The sequence below is a fragment of the Orcinus orca genome, chromosome 5, assembly GCF_937001465.1.
Source record: "Orcinus orca chromosome 5, mOrcOrc1.1, whole genome shotgun sequence".
Taxonomy (NCBI): domain Eukaryota; kingdom Metazoa; phylum Chordata; class Mammalia; order Artiodactyla; family Delphinidae; genus Orcinus; species Orcinus orca.
Genome location: NC_064563.1, coordinates 45,733,726 through 45,757,626, shown reverse-complemented (window position 1 = coordinate 45,757,626; position 23,901 = coordinate 45,733,726). Strand labels below are relative to the sequence as shown.

The following is a 23,901-nucleotide window of genomic DNA, read 5'->3' as shown; positions in this document are numbered from 1 at the left end:
CCTTTGTTTCTGCACGAACACATTTTAAATTATGCATTGTCTAATTAATACAGGAATGTTGAGATACTGCATGACATCACACTTAACCTCTGAATTTCTACATGACAAAAGGTGATGGGAGAGGGGCTTCCCTGGTGGCGCAGTGGTTGAGAGTCCGCCTGCCGATGCAGGGGACCCGGGTCCGTGACGCGGTCTGGAAAGATCCCACATGCCGCGGAATGGCTGGGCCCGTGAGCCATGGCCGCTGAGCCTGCGCGTCCGGAGCCTGTGCTCCGCAACAGGAGAGGCCACAACAGTGAGAGAGAGGCCCGCGTACCGCAAAAAAAAAAAAAAAAAAAAAAAACAAAACGGTGATGGGAGAGTGTGGCTGAAACATGGGCCCTTTCCTATGGAGGCAGAGACCCAGGCAGACTGCCCTGCCCCCTAACCCTCCCCCCAACCACAATCTGCCATTGGAGCCCTCACAGTAATCTGCTTGTGCTGAAAGCTAGGGACTCTGGTCCTTGGAGGTTCTGAGATTAATTTGGATTTGGCAAATGTCAGAGGGGATTATAATGCCAGATTATAGGATTTCTAGAGTAAATGGAACCACGTCTCTAAATGTAATCTACACTTTTGCTACTTGCTTGCTTTTTGGTGGAGTTTTGAATTGTGCAAATGCTTATAATGATCTGCTAAAATGAACAGTTGCTACATGTTTTCTTCTAAGTCCTTAACTTGTATTTACTGAAATGATTGTACAAATGATGGTGTGGCTACTACTAAACACATGAACATGATCATAATCAACCCTTGGTTAAACAGCTTTAACAGTAGTAAAAATAAAAAGTAATGGACAAAGCATCAACATTATTAAGAATTAGCAAATAAATTTACATACTAGGAAACAAGTGTAGGATCACATATCTAACGGAAGCCTTATAGTGTCAACTCTCACTTGCCCTTTGCAATCTGCCACCTAGTCTAAGTGACTTTACTTTCTGTTTTATACTATTCTGGATAACACCCAGAGGGAGGGTGTATTCCTAAATATTGGATATAATTTTAAGATAATGACTTTATCCTAAATTCACTTTGTACCATATTTTTGACTAGATTTGCTTCCTCTGTGCTTTGGGGATTCTCTCTCCAAATAACTTGCCAAATTTAATTATATATATATAAAATGTGAAAGGTGGGACAACATGGGACAGGGATTTCAGAAAGAATAAGAAAAGAGAGTAAGTGTAAATAGTTTACATGTCCATTATTATACAATGGATACATAATTTTTAAAAATCTAGTTAGAATTTAAAAAATGAATTAATACCAAATATGCCATTCCCCCTTTTCTGTTATTTTAAATATATTATTTTTACTCTCACACAGTGATAAAATGTAAACATACTTATTTTGATTCTATCTGGAAAGCAAAGATAACTTCAAAAAAGCAACTGAAAGCCCTTGGAACAAATTTGAGAAATCCCTAGCTATGGTAAGGCTCTTGCTTATCGTCCACATGAAAAGAAGGGAGCCCATGTTTAGAGTTTCAAGCAGGATTTTTGGGCTTCTGCTATCGATAAAATTAGATTAAATCATACTATTTCTTAATCCTGCTTTCACTAACAAATCAGTCTCTTCCGTGAAAGAATTAGTGCTGCTAAATTGCAAACTATACTGCAACTGCGAAGAGTCATAGTGAATGAGAAAACAGTAATATTTCCATATGGCAGAATTTCCCAAAGTGGGTGTTACGGAACATGAGCTCCTTGGAGTGTTACTAGGTGTTACTCCAAAAAGTTTGCGTGGTCAGATTAATCTGGAAAACACTGGAATTACATTTGTGGTGTTTATTTATTTCCCCTGGAGGATATTTAAATTAGAACTTTTGATGTGCTTATATGTACTAACTTTCTAGGATAGTATGTTTCCCAAACTCATTTGACCCTGGAGCCCCGTGTTTGGAACAGTATCTTTGGAACTTGTGTCCTGTGGAGCACACTTTGGGGAACACTGTATCTCATTACTCCTGCAATGTTCAACTAATTAGCTTAGAAGTCTAGATGTGAAGGATTTAATCCAGAGTCAGTTAAATAGGACTCAGCACAGTATCTAATGGTCATGTCATTTCTGCAGAGCTGAGTCAGGAATGCTGGTGTGAAGAGCTAAGGCAATTTGGGGGGAAAATTAAGAGAAGATCAGTCTAATAATGGGTCAAAAGGAGGAAACAATTTTCTGAGGTCATTGGAAAATAAAACCTTATCCAGAGTATGAATTCCTATACTTACAAGTGTACAATGAAATGTTGCCCTTTCTAGTTTTTGTGTTCCCAGTTGCAAGAGAGTTAGATCTGGCAACAACTCGGGCGGGGAGGGGGGAATGTCAAGAAAATCAAATATACCTGGCAAAGGAAAAAGCGATCACTCCCTTTGTGAATCCCTCATGTATTGCCAGATATCCTAGTGATCCAATTCAGTCGTGTAATCAACTTCCTAGGATCACCTCAAATAGTGTTGATGATGCCATCACTCATGCAATCCTGTTTGCACATAATGTTCATGGACTGAAATCATCACAGCTGTATGAAATAAGACGTGTTTTGTATGTACGCGGTATGCGGGCCTCTCACTGTTGTGGCCTCTCCCGTTGTGGAGCACAGGCTCCGGACGCGCAGGCTCAGCGGCCATGGCTCACGGGCCCAGCCACTCCGTGGCATGTGGGATCCTCCTGGACCGGGGCGCGAACCCATGTCCCCTGCATCGGCAGGCGGACTCTCAACCACTGCGCCACCAGGGAAGTTTTAAATTATCCAGATCACATATGCTCCATCACTCTATAAAACACTCTGTAATACTCTCACCACATAGACAAGATTCTAGAGCCCAATGCCTTCAGTCCAAGGCAAGGAATGGAATGTAGCCACTGGTTACCAGTAAGATGCACAGTCATGTTGCATTAGAATAGCGACCTCAGAGTTAAGTGCCTTGGGCAAGTTGGTCATGTGAAATAAATGCCGATCTTGGGAACTAGCTTTGGAGTTTTCCATATAAGTATTATTTATTCCTTTTATTAGAGAATTGCAAATACAGTGAATTAAAAAAAAAAGTTTCCCTGTCTCTCCCCCCACCCCCCCAATCCCAACCCATTTTAAGAGTACAAATTGCCAGTGGAGCAGCGGGAGAGCAGTGCATTAATGAAGACCTGGGCTTGGCATCTTGCTGGGGGCTCATAAGCAGGTGATCACTGGCTCCCAGCTTCATTTCTAAAAGACTATAAAACCATTCCAAAATTTGGCACCATGGGGGCTATTGGCAATGCGAACTCAGGCTAGGGGGTCTGGGTGATGATTCCAAAGCTTTGGCAGTGCTGTTTAGGGAAGCTTCACATGCAAACTTCTCAAATCAATTTCCCTAACTAGACTCAACCTTCCCTGTCCCTGGAAAATGGGAGTGGCTGGCCGGTGAGCCACAGGGCATGCCGGGTGATGTCTGCAGACCCCCGACAGCTGGAGGCGGCTCAGGGAGAGAGAGCTCCAGGAGGATGGGGAAGGGAACAAAGTAGCCTGATTTTGAGACATAACTATTAATCAAACTGCTACTATTTTGCCTAGAACTTCTGTTTTTCAAAAATCTACAAGCCAAAGTGGGAGAAAAAGAGGCAGAAAGGGAGTAAAAAATACACGCACTACTTGATTAAAGTCAGAAATGAATTAATTCTACAAAGCAAAGTTTAGAAGATGCCTTGTGAACTCAGAAGGAAAGCCATGCACTCCTGCACTCAGCACCATCTAGTAAGACATTTTGCAGGGCAAATAAACACTAATTTACTAACTAAGTCGCTTTTCTCCTTCATCTTCACCAAAACAGTACCGTTTTCATTTTAGACAATCACAGTGATCATAGCATTTAAAAATATCTTTCCATCGTTATTATGAATTTTGGGTTAAGTTAAAAATAAAAAAGGAAAATTAACTGCATACTGTAATACGCTGACACTGCTTATTCCTGGACTCCGGTTAGAGGGTGGGCTTTGGTAACTCTCCAGAATCAGGACGTCCTAAAATCACCAAGCAAACTCAGGCCACCTGGCCTGACTGTCCCATCACTGATCACAACCTGCATGTTTCCCACATTCCCGTCCCAACCCCCGCCTCAAATACACACATCCAAATGTTCAGTGCCTCTCAATAGGCAGATACTCCAATCTAACATGGTGGCAGGTATTTTGTACTAGATGGCTTAAAAAAAAAGAAGAAAAAAAACCGAGGTTCTAATTCTCATACTGTAAATTCTAATGTTATAGTTTACCAAAGTAAGCACGTCTCTTGGGAAACCACTAGTCATTCTTTCAGTCAAAGAAAGGTTAAGTGCTCAGAGGAATCCAGATAGATTACAGTCCTTGGCAGCCACAAGGGAATCTTTTCATCCTCCTGAGTTCACTCCTAGAACCTGCTTCAGGAACGCTCCACAGCTGAAGCAAGCAGGGAAGCGGCATCGTGGGCAGGAGGTGGCCGGTGAATGGGGCCTTTGAGAAGCTATAAAGGCAAATGCTCACTCTGGAAGGACAAAACCAGGTGGCCGCCCTGGCATTTCAGACACAGAGGGGTGGGGATGCAATGAAAATCTTGTTTGGCTGTTTGAGCCCCTCAGCCAGGGAAACAGGATGACCCAGCATTTTCTTTAATTAACTTATAAAATACTGAGATTGGCAATGTGACTTTGGTGATAAGAAATGAAAAGCAGCAAGTCTGGCCGCAAAAATAACTCAGTGGTTTGCAACCAGATGTTAAAGACTGCTGCCTTTCCACCGTCTAGGGGAAGCGCGTCCCAGTAGTTGACCACCAAATTCCAAAACTTGGCTGCGAACTCTGTACTCGGCTTCCGGGAGCACACATGCAGTTCTACACCGCTGCTTCTCAGAACACTGCTTCAGAGACACTTGAAAGCTACTAGAACAGGAGAGGAAAAGATGCACAAAACTGGGCAGCTGGAGCTCGATTCGAGGTGGCAACCTCACCAGCGTTCTCTCTGAATGCAAATAGCAGACTTCCCAAGGGGCGCTGTGACTTCTTCGGCCACGGTGTCCTCTATCTACTCTTAAAGGTGGCAGGGATTATGGTACTGTGATTTGCTTTATTCACTTGGTAATGTAAAAAAATCGTGGTGTCTGGTGGTAAAGTTTAACAGCTGCCTATTACATTAGGTAAGGTGTAGGCCAAAGATTAAGGTCATGCATGATTAGGATAAACACACGAAGACTGGTCAGGTGGTACACAAAGTCTATTTAACTAATTAAGAAAGCGAGGGAAGAAGTTTACTTCTGCCGTGCAGGCGGCTCTCATCCTCCCCACGTCCCTCAGCCTCCAAGAGCAGCCATGGAATAATAAACCATTTCCAAATCTGTGTCTGCAGGGCTGCTGCAGAGCAGAAAACCTGGGCTCAGGAGGACAAAGCATTCTCAGGACAGCTCTGCCCCTCAGCATAGGGTGTGGCCACATCGGCCCTGACTCACTGCTCCAATGAGAGGACACAAAGTCTGATGCCTGGAGGGCCCTGTAAGGGATCTTGAAAACAATCGTAAAAGGAGAATATGTGGCACATATGCCGTTCACTTCATACATGTGACTCTACAGCTATATATTTATATATTTTGAACATTGGATGAAAGAGTTGGGAAAACACGAAGAAACCATTTTCCAGCCTCTCAACTACATTGGCCAAGAACACCCTCTGTTCATCACGGCACATAGACTTAAGACGGCCAGGGATGGGGAACCCCATGTCTGGGATGGATGATCCTAACTGTAACGCCCACACCTTTCACTACATTAAAAGAGACCAGTGTGTTGAAAGTCCTTTAGTCTAAGGCAGCTGAGACCCCAGAGGGTTCACTGCTCTTCTGTTTTGCTGCTATTCCTGAACTTCACCACCATGACTGTGATGTTGTCAGGGCAGCCTCTGTAAAACGACTGTAAAACTATGCTCTTGGCCCCAAAGTGAGGTTCATCCAAGCGGTCCTTGATGAATCGAACAGCTTCTTCGTTGCTGAAAGCATCCCAGAGGCCATCTGATGCCAAGATCATGAACTCGGGCTGGAGCTTGTCCAGGTCAAAGGTCAGGATATCTGGGTCTGGGATGACCACGTTGAGATTTTTCAGCGGATAATCCCCCAGGGATCGAGACATGGCCAGGATTCCCTGGACCCTCCAGGAGCCATTGAAACTGATGAAACCACCTGGAAAGATAGAATGAGCCCATTAGCTTGACCAGCTGCTCTCTCACACCCCGGGTGCGATCCGCGTGCGTCTGCAAAGGGCTGACCTACTGCATGTGACCTATGTGCTCCCCTCACCCCACCTTGGCGCTACCAGGAGGGAACAGCGTTCCTCTGCGTGGCTTGAGGTTTGATGCTCTGCGGGTAGGTCCTCAGGCCCTCATCCTTGGTATCTTAAAAGCCTTCGAGACCAAATTAATAAGAATATTGAGGGTAGGAGGCATGGATGGGTGAGGGCATCAGTTTTAACTTAAGGACACCTTGGCAGCTCAGTGACTGACAGTAGGGAGCCCTAGGGTGGGGATCCAGGGACAGCAGCAAAACAGCACTGAAAGGCAGGTGGATGGTATCAGAGAATACCACTGGGATCCATCATTAGCTTGAGGCTGCCCTTGGGTGTGCCTGTATCTCAAAACACCTCCCCAGATGGAATCAGGATTGAAGAATGGTGCATTTTACACAGTTGTTAAAGGCTCAGGCCCTCGGGGCAGACTGCTTAGATTTGATTCCTGGCTCTGTTACTTTTAGCTTTGTGTGACTTTGGATGAGAAACTCTTTGGTTTCCTTGGTTCCAAAATTGGGACAATAACAGTACCTATTCCACTGAGGAGTTGTGAGAAATAAAGGAGTTAGTTATTCCATGTTAATCACCTGGCACAGTGCCTGCATATAACATGCATTCAGTATTATCTATTATTATTTTTTCTTTAAGGGAGCTAGAACTTTGTCCGTTCGCATATTATTTGTCAGATATTTATTAAATATATATTCCATGCAGGGAAATTTGCAGGCTATAAAGTTAGACAAGATCCAGACCTTTGTATAAAGAAGCAGACAGCCTGGCAGGAGGGAAAAGCCACCTGTATCAACAGCTACAAGCACAAAGCAGCATTTCTTCAGGGAGAGACTAGTACCTGCTAAATGCTGTAGGCAGATGGGGAGGAGGGAGGGAAGATTTCTGGTTGTGATAATCAGGGAGGAGTGAGCATTAAAGCTGGGCTTTGAACGATGGGTAGGACTTCCAGGGGCAGGGATGTACGAGAACATTCCAGGAAGCATGGTCTCCTGGGCAAGAGCTTGGGCTCTGGAGTCACTGTCCTGGGTCTCAATTCTGGTCTCACCATTCACAAGCTGTGTCCTTGGGCACACTAGCCTCTCTGAGGCTCCACTTCCTTGGTTGTAAAATAAGGATAACATCATCAACCTCGTAAGGTAGGGAAAGAGAAAGTATATGTAAAGCGCTCAGCTTAGCTCCCAGCACAGAGCGAGCACACAGTAAGTGGCAGCTGACATCACTGTTATTGTGGAAACAGCTTAAGGACTGGAGACAGAAAGACCAACGTGTATTTGGCCTAGACTGGTTGCAGCGTACTGTCACACAAAACAGGAGGGGGAGAGATGTCCAGAAGGGAAGGCTGAGGTCAGAGAAAATACACACAAAGATAAGAAAACCAGTCATTTTTCATTAAGCCCTGATGTAAAATACACCCTCGACACAGGTGAGATTAACCTCCTTGGAGATGCTGTCAGAATTTGCTACTGTAATCACTGTGGGGGCAGGGAAGGGTGGATGGGTACGGCAGGGAAGAGGAGAGAGGATATCTCAGGAGAGCGCTGGATGCTACGGTGGCATCTCCACATGTTCCATCTACACATCCCTGCCTGTGCTTCCTCAGGAGCAGGCTGACTGTATCCTAAGTCCAGGGCCACAGTGGACTGAGATGCTGTCTTCGTAAGGAGGGAAGCTCATCAAAGCACGATAGATGCTCTTAAAACACTGTTCCATCCCATCAACAGAAAACCTGACCAAAGCTTTCATTAAAAATTATTCTGCATCTCAAGCAGTCACTGAATAAAATTCAATGCTTTTGGACTCAACAGTATAGCTTCCTACTGTGAAAACTCAAATGTTGATTAGGCTCTGGGCAGAAGCTGATGTGTAGACATTGAGGGTCAACCTGTAGATTTCCCCAGGCAGCAGGGGCCCTTCTTGGGCTGAGACCCAGGGTACCTGAGCTCCCTCGGCAGCTGGGCCTGTGGCTTAGCATGTGACAGAGAGGCTACATGCTGTGGTTATCAGTCTGGGGAGGGAAGGGCTCCTCCCCTGCACGGGTAGAAAAGAATCCCCCCCAAACTGACTATGAAAGTGTAATCATCAACTGATAATCTTTCTTCAAGTCTTCGTCCCAATGTCACCTTAGTGAGGCCTATGCTGACCACCCCGTGACACTCCCCGTTCCCTAACCTGCTTTGTGTCTCTCCATAGCAGTTATCACCTTGTAATATACTAGATCATTTACCTATTTTTACTTATTTATTATTAGTGTCTGTCTGTCTACTACATTCCCTACCTGTTTCTCAGTTCCAAGATGTAAGTTTGTACCCCCAAGCCTCTAGATGTTGAAAAAGTGAAAAAGGGATTCTCCCCCTCCCCACACTGAAATATGTACTTATCTTAGGCACTGAGCTCAGTGTTGGGAGTATAGAGATGAACAGACCAAGCTCCTGCCTCAAAGAACTCATGGTCAGGAAGGCAAGACAGATAAGAGGGCCAGGTATGTCCACACATGTGAAAGGTGACCCAAGAGGTCCACATAGGATGCTGGGGAAAGACTGAAGGGGTGTGACAGGGAAGGCTGCCAAAAGGACACCCTTAAACCAAGTCTTAAAGGACAAGGTCGTTGTTACCCACTAGACGGTGTAGACAACACTTGCAAAGGCACAGAGGTATCAGCTCCATGGTTCGTTTGGTGGTTAGTAGTTTGGCACGGCTGGAGAGAAGTGGGGTATGGCAAGCAGGGGCCCAAAGATCTCATTAGCCTTTAAACTAAGGGCTTTTTTTTTTGGCTCTTTTGTAATCTGTGGCCACAAAGAAGGGCAAATTCAGTGGCCACTCATTTGATAGGAAATGTTACAAAGTCCAGTCCCAGCTGCCTCAGCAGCAGCCTCTGTACTGATCTACTCACCACTGGGTAAAGGAACATCTTCTCCCCCAGGGGCTCTCCCAGCAAGCCACCTTGTCCACTTGAACAAGACAGCACAAAGTCCTCGGAGGCATTCACAAACTCACCGGCTCTCTTTATCCTCTTCCTTTCCTTCAGCTGGTACGGCTTGTGATCATGAGACAAAGGAATGGCATTCCCGTCCTTGTCACACAGGACCCCACGCGAGTCACCCACATTGGCCACGGTGAGGTCTTTATCTGACAACAGAGCAATCAAACACGTTGTGCCTGCAAAACAGGAGAGGCAATACAGGTCAGTGGTGCTTTGAGGTTAGGCTGCTTCTCGTGGTTACCGGTCCTTCAGTCATTAAAACTACTCCTGCTGGGTAAGAATTTGACTCCAGCCACTCGGAGAATGACAGCTGTTCACTTCAACAACACTGATCAGATCTGACAGTCAATTTTCTTAACCATGTTGGAGTCTCACTGAAATAGGCTAGGATAACATTATAATTTTCCCAAATCATTGTTGTCTCTGCTACTCTTGATTTAAATGCATATCACACTTCAAAGTATTCGGAGAGAATCAGAATCAGCTTGAAGCTTCAGACGATTGATATTTATTTTCTGCTTCTTTTTGGTGCTGAGTTTTCGTGAAATCCCAGTTGAAAGTGGGAAGGATGGGGGTCAGGTGGGCTCTTCAAGCAGGAGGGCCTGGAAGGGCCAGTAAATGACAGATGCCAACAACCAGGTCCTATGGAGCCATGGGGAGCGGGGGGGGAAGCCTATACAAACTAGCCTATATGGAGTCTGACAGCAAAGACTGGCGGCCAGAAACAGGTCGGCGCCAGGGGGTGATGGGGGCGAACTGTAAAGGCAGAGGCAGGAAAACCCAATATGAGGACAGAAATGAGGTCTATGTCGACAGGCAGTGAGGGATTGGGGTGGTCAGAGTCAGAAGGGAAGCAAGAGGGAAGAGCTGTTTGCCTGGAGCCCACACAAGACACAAAAGGACAAGCTCTCTCTCCTCAAACTCCTCATGGAATGAGAATGGATAAAAGCAAGTAGAGCTGCACAATCTGGTCTAGTTGGAGGCCGCCCTTATTACCTGCCCGGTGTCCTCTGTCTAGCCCCTCTCCTTTCTCCTCCCCCGCCTTCTGACAGTATCACTGAGTATGCAAATACAGTGTCACTGAGTATGCAAATACCTGCTGAAATGCACAACCCATTAAGCTCTGGCTTCAAACCGGTAATGCCTTTCCTTGTTAAAATTATTCATCAATTAGTCTTCATTAATATTTAACCTCCTCATTAAGAAGGTCATATTCAATAACAGAATGCAAACTGCTTTTTATCTGCACAGAATGATACGACTGAATTCTTAAATAGACATAAAGAATAAACACAGATTGATATCAAGAGCGGGGAGAATAATTAGCATTTTCAGCTATTACAGTTCTATTGGAAATTCCATTCTAAAGGCTGTTTAACTCAAAAGTGCCTTGATCAGAAATGGAAACACATGAAATGCTGGTTAACTCACAATGTCTGATGTGAAAAGCCTTGTGAAAGGAGAAAAGACTAATCTCAGGATTATCAAAGCAAATAGCAAATCTTTCACGTTAAAAAAAAAAGCTGTAAGAATGAAAATGTAAGCACAAGATGGACAATTCATATGATTATAAATCATTATTCTCAGTTTTTGATATTAGTTGCATTTTGGTCTTCAACCATCCTCACTTTGTCCTCAAGCATCTGATTGTGTTAACCTATCACGATGAGAGCACAGATTCTCCTATAAGGCACACTCTTGGAGTTTGAAAGGTGAAATGGAGACGCTGCGTTATTGGATGTTACGTGGCTTGGGGGCATTATATCAGTTCAACTCTTGGAGTTGTGTCTCTCAGAGGCCCTCTTCCCTTCTCACTCTGTGCACTTCAAGAGATCACGGCTCTGACCTTTGCTTCCACCACCATCTCACCTACAACGCTAGCCTGGTTGACACTCCTGAGGTCCATATCAACTGCCTGCTAGGCATTTCCATTTGCCTGTACAACATGGGATCCACAAGAGGCTTTGGGGTCTCCGTGTGAGGGAGGTGAAGGGATCCACCGGGATGAGCTATAAGCCATTTCCCCACCCCCATTTCAGCCACAGCAGCTCTACATCCATTGTTAGCTTTATCGAGATGCTGCATGTTCTTTTTGTCTGTTTTTTGTTTTTTTTAAGAGGGGAGAGGTAATTTCTATAGCTAAAAAAAAAAACCTTTGAAGTTTAATTGTATATGTGATTAAGAACCACTGAAGGGTTTTAAGCAGGAGAGTGACATGATGAGATCTGTGTTTTAGATCATGTCAGTGGCTTTGTGGAAGATATACTGGAAGCAGGGGGAATAGGGAGAGTTCATGAGGATCTGAATTAATGTAGTAAACACAGGGATTGAGGGTTGGGGGACAGATTACTTAAGACCAGAACGGATAGGTCATAGAGAATAAGGAAATAAAGGAGAGGGGGAGGTCTAGGATAATGTCCTGGTGTCTAGAAGCGGGGCACTGGGTGCTCCATGGACAAGCATTTAAGATGTCGGCTTGGGCTTTTGGGAAAGGCTTTCTCACTGAAAGAGACATGATGCAGAACATGACCCATTTCTTTGGCCTCCTGTGGCTCCTGCGTTTCCCAGGGCTGTGGCAGCCATCTTGCACCATGAGGGGATATGGCTCAGAGTCAAGGCTCTGTGTCCAGAAGGGGGAGCGGAGAGGTGAGGAACCTGAGTCCCTGAGACATCACAGAACTGCTGAACCCGCCTGGACCCGTCCTGTTCTTGTTCTGCATGACACTAAATGACTTTACTACTTAAGGCTTTTTATGTTGGATTTTTTGTTGTTGTTGTTCCTTGTGGTATCCTAAGTGGTTCAGGGGCTTACAGTTCAATAAGGGGCTTCTGCGGCTTCCCTGGTGGCGCAGTGGTTGGGGGTCCACCTGCCAATGCAGGGGACACGGATTCGTGCCCCGGTCCGGGAAGATCCCACATGCCGCGGAGCGGCTAGGCCCGTGAGCCATGGCCGCTGAGCCTGCGCGTCCAGAGCCTGTGCTCCACGGCAGGAGAGGCCACAGCAGTGGGAGGCCCGCGTACCGCAAAAAATAAAATAAAATAAAATAAAATAAAATAAGGGGCTTCTGGATGAGAGATTTAGAGGGTGACTGCTTTGCTTCACTCACATGTGAAGATTCATGGCCTGCTGATTCCTCTGTCAAGAAGAGGATCCCATTGTTTCTATGGGTCTATGAAATCTACCTCCTGATGTGGATTTCAGGAATGTACTGCTTTGAGAAAGTGGAAATTGCCTGTGTCAACAATAGACTCTTAGGCCGGGCCAAAATGGGTGAGCCCCGGGTGGTGGAAGGAGAGCTGCAGGCTGTGTTTAAGGTCACTGGAATGTCACTATTCCCTCTCCATAGAAACCTGCCTGTGTCCTGGCTGGAGCCCAAGCATGATTGAAAACACTGTAAATAACTTGTTGTTTGGGCTTTGCAGTTTTAGCTCAGGATTATCAGAGACAATTTATAATCTAATCTTACATTACAGCAGAAACTACCTTGTGGCTGAGGAAAACTCCAGAAACACATTATGCCCAAGAGGAAAGGAGAAAATCACTTTTTCTTTTGTATGTATGAGAAAAAACACTGCCAAGACTCTGGTTATTAGTTTTGAGATAAACTTAGCCATCATCGTACTATTTATCAGAAATACCAGCGTCTGACAATATCACTTAACCCTGAACCTCAGGATTGTCTATATTAATAATTTAATCTAGGTGATACCTTAATTGAAAATCTGGACAATATTTTGGAGCTTTAACCTAATAGTCTGACTTAGATTAAAAAAAACCTGAAAAAGTAAATTCACACGGACTAGACTTCAAAATCCTAGCTGAGTGAGGTCTGGCAAATTATTTAACTTTTAATTTAAGCCTCAGAAAATGGGACCACCATCCACTTAGCTGCTCAAGCTAGGAGACATCCTTAGTTTTTCTCTCTTCCTCATTCCTGACATTCAGTCCATCATTAAGTTCTTGTCACTCGTACCTCTCAAACACATCTTAAACCCCTTCCCTTCTCTTGTTCTCATCGCGCTGACTGTGGTCCAAGCCACCACCATCTCAGCCAGCGTGTTATTTCAGCTCTCCAGGTCCTGCGTGATCTGCCCCTGCCCCAACCTGTACAATGTTATGTCATACCACCCTCCCCTTGCTCAAGGCCTCCCTTCTGTTGCCCAAACATGCCAAGCTTTTTTTTTTTTTGGCGGAATGCGGGCCTCTCACTGTTGTGGCCTCTCCCGTTGCGGAGCACAGGCTCCGGACGCGCAGGCTCAGCGGCCATGGCTCACGGGCCCAGCCGCTCCGCGGCATGTGGGATCCTCCTGGCCAGGGCACAAACCCGCGTCCCCTGCACCGGCAGGCGGACTCTCAATCACTGCGCCACCAGGGAAGCCCATGCCAAGCTTTTGGTTGCCTTTGGGCCTCTTTACGCAGTCTTCCGTCTGTAGTCCTTGGCACCGGCTGACATGCACATGGTGATGTCTCAGTTCAACTGTGACATCTTCAGAGGCCTTCTCTGATGGGGGAGCTAATTTCCTCTTTATGTCCTTTATTGCCCTCACAACACGCAATTATGTAAATATCTTGTGTATTTCTTTAAACAATTTATTTAATGCCAATCTTCCCCTGTACAATGTCAACTTCACAAGGGTAAGAATATCATCTGCTTGTTTTTCTTCCTATAATGCTGAGGTCTAGAACATCACAGACCTCATATTTGCTGAATAAACAAATTAATAGAGGAGTGATAAACAATCACACACTCTCTCCTTGGTCCTGATCTGACATTATGCTAAGCTCCCGCTGTCTTGCTCTGAGTATGTCAACCCAGTTCAGTACCACACTGTACCACATCTTCTAGATATTGCCACAGCAGGGAGATAGCCAACTGTAGCAAAATACATTTTACACATTGATCAAAACATAAGGACCCTCCTGTACATGTATAACCATGCTCACAGGCACACTGTTAGTAAGTGGAGAGAAGTTCCAGCCCAGGCCTGTCCCTAGCTCTTTCCTCCAGTCCAGGCTCCTGGAACAATGTTAATGAAACGTGAGTAGGGCATCCATCCTCACCAGCTTCTAAAGCTGTGGCACCTTAGGAAGCAATAAAAGCGCATCATGAAGTCATTACATGAATAATTTCTGTCTACGTCTGACCTCAATTTGTACTTCAGCAAAGCAGGCACGTTTTTGTGTTGTTGTATTAATTCTTGTTTTCCTTAGGAGAAACACACGAATGCCAATTATTCATCAGTCTATTCCTCTAAACCAGCCTTCTCTCTCTTGATTTAATTTCTAGGATGCAGACAAAGTAAAGGTACACAAGAAAATCTATTCTGATAAGTATTTTCATTGGATACTATTAGGCAATGAATTCATTGGATGAGTTGAGCTTGAGAAAAATGTAAATCCTGAAGAGGATTAAGTAGTTTGGGATATCTCAGCCATCTTTTAAAACCCTAGCTAAAAACTTTCCCAGTTCAATTAATAACAAAGTAGTAATAACAGTCTGTTCAATGCTACAAACGAAGTGGCTAACAAACACACTTGCAGTTGATTTCCTGACCTTAGGGTTGGGGAGAGGCAGGTATTATTCTTCCCTTTAAACAGATGAGAAAAATGGGACTCAGAGACTTCAGGTGTCATACTCATGATTACGCTGCTCAATGCATATGTACTGAATGACCAAATGACTAAAAACCCTGGGAATCCAGAATTATTACTTTAGTAATAATAATAATGATAGACCTACTGCTTAAGCATTTTACTATAACGCTAAACATTTTATTTACGTTACGCAACTTAATCTGCACTACCTGTGAGAAGGCATAATTATCCCCACTTTACAGGTGGGGAAACTAGGTCTCAGACAGTATAGCAACCTGCCCAGGTCACACACACGGACTGACTGATTCCACTGGGCCAAACCTTTGATAATCGACACTCCTTCTTGCTTTAAACTGTTCTCTTCCTACCCCCAGAAGGAATGATTTCTGTGACCAGTTTCTACATTTCTGTGTTTTGAATAGTCCCCATCAACTCTCCCCGTTTTGTAGTATAAACTGGCGCATGTCACAGAAAAGTCTGTAAACCAGGATAAAATTTGATCAGTGTGATGTGAATTTCCTTTAATATAATTGTGATTCTGGATTAACTTAAACAAAGCTGGTACATTTCAAATTCTCAGTAATAATCAGAAAGCACGTGAACCTCCACAAGTTAAAAAACAAGTGACTTGGATTAGTGTCAGGTCCTTTTCACCTTGAATATTTTGCTGGTTTTGAACAGGAATTGCAAACTCCTACGGCTTCGGGTAAGTAGGCCAGGTATAAGAAAAAAAGCTTATTACCCTCTTGGAGTAGCTTTACCCCTGTACTTTTGACAGAAACATGGGTTCTGAAGATGTTTTTCTACTCTAAGAATAGGCAAGCATGATGATAAGGGACAATTGACATCAGGTTTCAGTGTTGGGTCCACAACAGGGAGTGCTGTGGCTTGTGGCAAACTAGAGAACACTTGCTAAGGGGGCAGCATTTCCTCAGCAGTGAAGATGGTTGCCATGTGGGAATGCAAGCCCACTGTAGCCAGTTATTCAGATTTTTCAAGGGAAGCCATTTTTATGTGAACTCTCCTGACTTTTCAATGTTGACAAATTTTATTTAAAAAAACAATGCAAGCCAAACAAAAGACAACTGTAGGTCAAATGATTCTTTGACCCATTAGACTAGCAGCTTCTTTTAGGACCAGGGGGATGCCTTATTCATTGCTGTATTCTTATCGTAGTGCTTTGTACCCTGCACAGACCCTTAATGCTGGGAGGGGCGCTAAGGACTGAGGAGGTGGTGAGGAAAGTGGAGATGCTTTTGTACAACTTGTACTAATTGTAGTATTTGTACAATTCACACCTTTGTACTACGTAAATATATATACTCTTATTTTTTGGAAAATATTAACAGGGTTATCTAGGTGATGGGATTTTAGCCCACTTTGTTTTCTTCTTTATGCTTTTCTGTATTGAGATGAATTTAACATTACTTAAAACCACAATTTATTCACAACGGTTCAGGAGCATATCCACTGCAAAAAGCAAAGTATTCAAGACACAAAACAGAAAAAGCAGAATTGACAATCACGGTAGTAGAATGGTACAGGTAAAAAAAAATGGCCCAGAGGAATAAGGCCGTGACAATGATGACAGCACCACTGTTGACAGATCATCAAGTTCAGATTCACATTCGCCCACCAGTGACTATCCATCAGTGACTCCGTGACAGACATGTGAGCCTCAGCTGCCTTCAGGCTTCCCCTGCACAGCCTTACCTGACCTCTGAGCAGTACCATCTACAAAGAACAACCTGCCCTGAGTGCCAATCAAAGCACATTACCCTCAACCCCTTGCACTCCCCTCCCCCTCTTCTATGATTTAAAAGTTGGAGGCATGAGAATCCTTATTTTATGAAAGCTCAGCTTACTGCAACATTTTCTTACGTGCCTGACACCGCAGCTTCACTTTTTCTGGGGTGGGGCTGGGAGGCTGGGCAGAGCAGAGAAAGCCGAGTGCAGTTAACATGACTTAGGAGCCCTGCTTCACAAAGCAAGTGGGCTCTCTCCCAAACAATGAATGCCACTCACTCATGCTAATAGTGATTCCCCTCAGTGACAGAGAATAAAAGGAAATGGCCATTTTTTTCTTCAGGAAAGAAAGAAAGAAATTGGGGGTGGGTGGAGAAGAGGTGACAAGTGGAAAGGGAGGCAAGGGGACACACACACAAAGAAACAGAAAGAGAGACAGACAGAGGATGAATGAATGAATATTTCAGTGAAGGTGTTACAACCACCTAAAAGCCATTCATTATACCCAGCAAAGGAGATTCAACAAATTTACATGATAAGGAAAAACAGGTTTATCCTGAAAAGATTGACAATGAATGTTAGTTGAATAACACAGTTCCAGGGCCTAGATGACATCAAGGCCTGGAAACTGACAGAAATTATACTGGTGTGAAACATACTGGAAAAAGAGCAGGCAAAGCCAGTCATTAATGAAAGCATCATGGGGAATGATAAGATCAGTGCCGGCAGGGCTTCCAGCCGACACCTATCTCCCACAGCCAAAGCTGTGATGAGCCCTGAAACACAGATTAAGTACCAGGCAGCTCGCAGATAAGACTGACTCCCTGGACCCATCCCCTGTCTGCACGATCTCTACGTCTGCCCAAGTTTGACCTTCTCAGAGTCTGTTCACCAGTCATGTAATAATTAATGCCATGGCAGAGGCAGACCTGGCTGGGATGATCCAATCTCTGGAAAACTAAAGAGTAAGCTCTCATCTTTCCTTCTTTATGCCTTTTCTCTCATCTATTGCCTGAATCCTTACACTTCCCAGCTCTAAATTCTCTTGGAGGCGGGCCCTCTTTAGAATGATATTAACGTGCATGGCTGGGGCCGGAGAGTCACCGGACGCAATTGTCTAACTCCGTGCAGGAAGGAGGCTACTGAAATAATACCAATTAACAATTCATACTAAGTCAGTAGCTCCACTGTGATGAGTCTTATAGTGAGAGTTTGAAAGTTATTTTATGCTATGAGAGCCTTGAATGGAAAGTGACTGGAAAGAAATCTATGTGTGCAGAGAGACATGTGCAGGCCAAATTGTGGGAGCTGCCATACACTGTCCATTCACCCCATGCCAGGCTCCGTGCTCAGTCCTTGGCATAGGCAATCTCTAACCCTAACAGCCTATGAGGTACTATTATTCCCATTTTACAGATGACAAAACTGAGATTAAGGGATCAGCCCAAGGTCATGTGGCTAGTGAGGGACAGAACTTACCCAGTGTGTTGTCAGAGTGTTACTTTCAACCTTGAAGCAGGCTGTGGCTAGTCCATAGTTACTGTTTCTGGGCAAGCCAGAAAAAGGCATCTCTTCCTCAAGACACTTTACTAGCATCTCCATAAAAGGGCCATAATAATGCATGTGCAAGTTGACGACAGTGTGAACAGCGCCTCCTAGAGCCGTGTAGTCAAACATGCACAGTGATGTGGGAAGCCCTGCTCCCGGACTATACCCTGCCCCCGCCACCCCACTCCCAGCCCCGGAGGGAAGAGACCAGAGGAGAGGGTCACTCAATGAGGAATTCCTGCAGGACAGCATGTGAGAGGTTTTCTACTTCACACAGAGACTGGCAGCAGCCCTTGAGCCCAAACTGGAAGAGTGAAATACTTTTTTTTTAAAATACGTCTTTATTGGAGTATAATTGCTTCACAATGCTGTGTTAGTTTCTGTTGTACAACAAAGTGAATCAGCTATATATATACATATATCCCCATATACCCTCCCTCTTTTTTTTTTTAACATCTTTATTGGAGTATAATTGTTTACAATGGTGTGTTACTTTCTGCTTTATAACAAAGTGAATCAGTTATACATATACTCCCATATCTCTTCCCTCTTGCGTCTCCCTCCCTCCCACCCTCCCTATCCCATCCCTCCAGGCGGTCACAAAGCAACGAACTGATCTCCCTGTGCTATGCGGCTGCTTCCCACTAGCTATCTACCTTACATTTGGTAGTGTATATATGTCCATGCCTCTCCCTCGCTTTGTCACAGCTCACCCTTCCTCCTCCCCATATCCTCAAGTCTGTTCTCAGGTAGGTCTGTGTCTTTATTCCTGTCTTACCCCTAGGTTCTTCATGACATTTTTTTTTCTTAAATTCCATATATATGTGTTAGCATACGGTATTTGTCTTTCTCTTTCTGACTTACTTCACTCTGTATGACAGACTCTAGGTCTATCCACCTCATTACAAATAGCTCAATTTCGTTTCTTTTTATGGCTGAGTAATATTCCATTGTATATATGTGCCACATCTTCTTTATCCATTCATCCGATGATGGGCACTTAGGTTGTTTCCATCTCCGGGCTATTGTAGATAGAGCTGCAATGAACATTTTGGTACATGACTCTTTTTGAATTATGGTTTTCTCAGGGTATATGCCCAGTAGTGGGATTGCTGGGTCATATGGTAGTTCTATTTGTAGTTTTTTAAGGAACCTCCATACTGTTCTCCATAGTGGCTGTACCAATTCACATTCCCACCAGCAGTGCAAGAGTGTTCCCTTTTCTCCACACCCTCTCCACCATTTATTGTTTCTAGATTTTTTGATGATGGCCATTCTGACTGATGTGAGATGATATCTCACTGTAGGTTTTTTTTTTTAATATTTATTTGGTTTTGCTGGGTCTTAGTTGCTGCATGTGGGCTCCTTAGTTGTGGCATGAGAACTGTTAGTTGCTACATACATGTGGAATCTAGTTCCCTGGCCAGGGATTGAACCCAGGCCCCCTGCATTGGGAGCACAGAGTCCCAGCCACTGGACCACCAGGGAAGTCCCCTCACTGTAGTTTTGATTTGCATTTCTCTAATGATTAATGATGTTGAGCATTCTTTCACGTATTTGTTGGCATTCTGTATATCTTCTTTGGAGAAATGTCTATTTAGGTCTTCTGCCCATTTTTGGATTGGGTTGCTTGTTTTTTTGTTATTGAGCTGCATGAGCTGCTTGTAAATTTTGGAAATTAATCCTTTGTCAGTTGCTTCATTTGCAAATACTTTCTCCCATTCTGAGGGTTGTCTTTTGGTCTTGTTTATGGTTTCCTTTGCTGTGCAAAAGCTTTGAAGTTTCATTGGGTCCCATTTGTTTATTTTTGTTTTTATTTCCATTTCTCTAGGAGGTGGGTCAAAAAGGATCTTGCTGTGATTTATGTCATAGAGTGTTCTGCCTATGTTTTCCTCTAAGAGTTTGATAGTTTCTGGCCTTACATTTAGGTCTTTAATCCATTTTGAGCTTATTTTTGTGTACGGTGTTAGGGAGTGATCTAATCTCGTACTTTTACATGTACCTGTCCAGTTTTCTCAGCACCACTTATTGAAGAGGCTGTCCTTTCTCCACTGTACATTCCTGCCTCCTTTATCAAAGATAAGGTGACCATATGTGCGTGGGTTTATCTCTGGGCTTTCTATCCTCTTCCTCTGGGCTTTCTATCCTCTTCCATTGAGCTGTCTTTCTGTTTTTGTGCCAGTACCATACTGTCTTGATTACTGTAGCTTTGTAGTATAGTCTGAAGTCAGGGAGCCTGGTTCCTCCAGCTCCGTTTTTCGTTCTCAAGATTACTTTGGCTATTCGGGGTCTTTTGTGTTTCCATACAAATTGTGAAATTTTTTGTTCTAGTTCTGTGAAATATGCCAGTGGTAGTTTGATAGGGATTGCATTGAATCTGTAGATTGCTTTGGGTAGTAAAGTCATTTTCACAATGTTGATTCTTCCAATCCAAGAACATGGTATATCTCCGCATCTATCTGTATCATCTTTAATTTCTTTCATCAGTGTCTTATAATTTTCTGCATACAGGTCTTTTGTCTCCTTAGGTAGGTTTATTCCTAGATATTTTATTCTTTTTGCTGCAATGGTAAATGGGAGTGTTTTCTTGATTTCTCCCCTCCCTCTTGCATCTCCCTCCCACCCTCTCTATCCCACCCCTCTAGGTGGACACAAAGCACTGAGTTGATCTCCCTGTGCTATGCAGCGGCTTCCCACTAGCTATCTATTTTACATTCGGTAGTGTATATATGTCGATGCTACTCTCACTTCGCCCCAGCTTCCCCTTCCTCTCCATGTCCTCAAGTCCACTCTCTATGTCTACGTCTTTATTCCTGCCCTGCCACTTGGTTCATCAGTACCTTTTTTTAGATTCCATATATATGTGTTAGCATATGGTATTTTTCTCTTTCTGACTTACTTCACTCTGTATGACAGACTCTAGGTCCATCCACCTCACTACAAATAACTTAATTTCGTTTCTTTTTATGGCTGAGTAATATTCCATTGAATATATGTGCCACATCTTCTTTAGCCATTCATCCGTCAATGGACATTTAGGTTGCTTCCATGTCCTGGCTATTGTAAATAGTGCAAGAGTGAAATACTGATAGCAACACATCTGAGTGTTCCTGAGAACACATTAAGGCCTTCTTCCACCAAGACCTAGTAGGATGGCAAACTATCTTTATGGGTTTCCAAATAGAGGAAGCAGTGATAGGACATACCATATAGGGAGGGAGACTCATGTGAGGCCCCCAGACCGGGCCCAGAAAGAAGCCCCCCACCGTAAATGGGACCCCTTTGGGTCTTCCTTTGCAACTGAAGCTGCCTCAGCTTCCCTTCGTCACATGCTGGAGCGTAGAGTGGCAGGAGTAACGTTTTGTGAGAAAAGGTCTATTACAAATTATAATTTTCTTCTCCTCTGAGATTTTTGCATAAGCAAAAAAATCAGCCATTGAACTGGACACTGGCTGAATGTGAGGCAATCAATTTGATGACAAACTCTATTATTTTAAACCCTAGTGCTAGGAGTTTAATTCCAGATTTAGGTATACTTGGGCTCTTCCTCAGCAAACATACAGTAATTAATAAAATGACTAGAAGAAATAAGAAACAGTGTACCAGTGCCAGAAAGGTCTTTTCCACAAATGAGGTGTGCCACCCTAAATAAGACAAACAATCTATTTTATGAGGTGATGGGAAATGGGGGGAAGAGGTCATAATTCAAGCTTTTAGAATCTGATGGAGAATTCATTAAATTTTCATACTTCACCAAAGTTAAAATATAGCTGCATCATCTGATGTTCTTGGACACCATTTTTAAATCGAGGTGTTTTTTAACTTCACACTTCAGCTGCAGTAATAATGTTTACTTCATACTTGAGTGTGACCTGTGGACACCCTTCTAACCCTTCCTTTTTAGTTCAGTATAAACATGTTAAAGAGAGTCACTTCCTATTAAACTGATCACATGTACTGGGGAGGCTTAGAAGAACCACAGCATGTCCTTTTGCTGCAGGAGCCTTCATCTCTCCTCTCTGGCATGACTATTTTGAGGTACAAGTAAGCACACAAGCTTCTTTGAAGCTCATTAACATACCTCTCATAACTCTTGCTGACATTTAGTTCAGATGATAACATGCTACTGAAATTAATTTCTAATTACATAATCACAACCTGGATTCTAAGTTCAGTATCTTTTAATGGTAAATAAAATTAATTTCATGGTTCTTTGATTCTTCCTACATAAGCCAGAGATGCACTGGCTATATTTTTTCATGTCTTCATGTTATTTAAGAATTCTTCAGTGAGATATTTCATTTCTCTTTAGGGTTCCCAGCAAATTACAAGTACTGTTTCTGCTTCTTTATGAATGTTATGGAAGTGAGGTATAATAACTTCTGAAATTGAGCTTTATTAAAAGGGGTACTTGCTTTTAATAAAAGGCAGAGAGGAGAAAGGGCACAGAGAAAAAAAAAGAGAAGGCTGGGAATGAGAGGTGCAGGCTGATTCATCTGGTGCTTAGCAGAGAATTGCACTTTCTTTGACCTTTTTTGTCTCAGCGCAGAGTCAACCTTTTCCCTATTCTTTCCATTAAAAACAAACCTGGTCTTTGAGGTGATTAAGTTATCTTTATTTAAATTACCATATAGCTAGCCATCTATTTATATATATACATGTTGGAAGGATGACATCTGGAGATATTAACGGAAGTTCCTGCCCCATGTGTGTACATGACTGTCTTTCATTCAGTGTGAGGCACTCATTGTCCCAGGGAAGATTAGGATTGCTATGGCTGAAGTGCAAAGAGAAAGAAGTAGTCAGGTTTAGCTTTTGAATTTCAAGGAGATTGGAAACTCACAAACAGACAGTATTCTCAGAGAAAAATGTTTTTGAGCATCCATCAGACTCAGTTCTGGACTAAACCTCAGGCATATGAAGATGGAGTGAGTTTTCCTACCCATGGGTCCTCTCTTCTTGCTCCCCTGACATGTAAGGCTGGGCAGGAAGGAGGGTGGTGATGGGGGGAGGTGGAGGGAAGACAAAGAGTCTTCTTTTTTTTTTTTGCGGTACGCGGGCCTCTCACTGTCGTGGCCTCTCCCGTTGCGGAGCACAGGCTCCGGACGCGCAGGCTCAGCGGCCATGGCTCACGGGCCCAGCCGCTCCGCGGCATGTGGGATCTTCCCGGACCGGGGCACGAACCCACGTCCCCTGCATCGGCAGGCGGACTCTCAACCACTGCGCCACCAGGGAAGCCCGACAAAGAGTCTTTGACGTGTGGATCTCCAAGAATTACAATTACATGAAGTTCAAAGCACAGGAGACCTAGACCTTGCTTTGCAAGGCACAACCCAAGAAATCAGAAACCTTTGCCCCAGGATAGAGAGGCAATGGCTGAATGAGCTCACTTGGACAGCCTAACGTGGAGTAGAAAGGACAGCTGAGAACTGCTGGGCTTCTCCTGAGGGAGAAATGGCACCTCTCAGGAGCTTTGGAGCCTTCCAACCACAGGTCCTGGAGACCCTGGGTCACCCCAGCAGGTGCTATCCCAACATCCTGACACTTAGATCACCCCTGGGGAAAACGGGGGGGGGGGGTGAACACATAAGCTGAACTTGGTATTTACACGTAAGAACCTGAGGAAAAGTCAGGAAATTACGGTATCTTCCTGGAAATGAATATAGCAAGATTTAGTAACAGATCCAATATGGACTCAAAATC

General features: G+C 44.0%; 1 protein-coding gene across 2 annotated transcripts in view; it reads right to left on the bottom strand.

Annotated features, from left to right (window-relative positions):
* Positions 1-3,314: 3,314 nt before the first annotated feature.
* Positions 3,315-23,901, bottom strand: part of PPM1L (protein phosphatase, Mg2+/Mn2+ dependent 1L) — a 337,545-nt gene continuing 316,958 nt past the window's right edge. For both annotated transcript variants that reach the window (XM_004281858.4, XM_049710521.1), the window contains exons 3-4: positions 9,323-9,484; positions 3,315-6,213 (exon numbers count right to left, since the gene is read on the bottom strand). In XM_004281858.4, the coding sequence (XP_004281906.1) occupies positions 5,867-6,213; positions 9,323-9,484 (509 nt within the window). In that variant the 3' untranslated portion in view covers positions 3,315-5,866. The remainder of the gene's footprint in view (positions 6,214-9,322; positions 9,485-23,901) is intronic.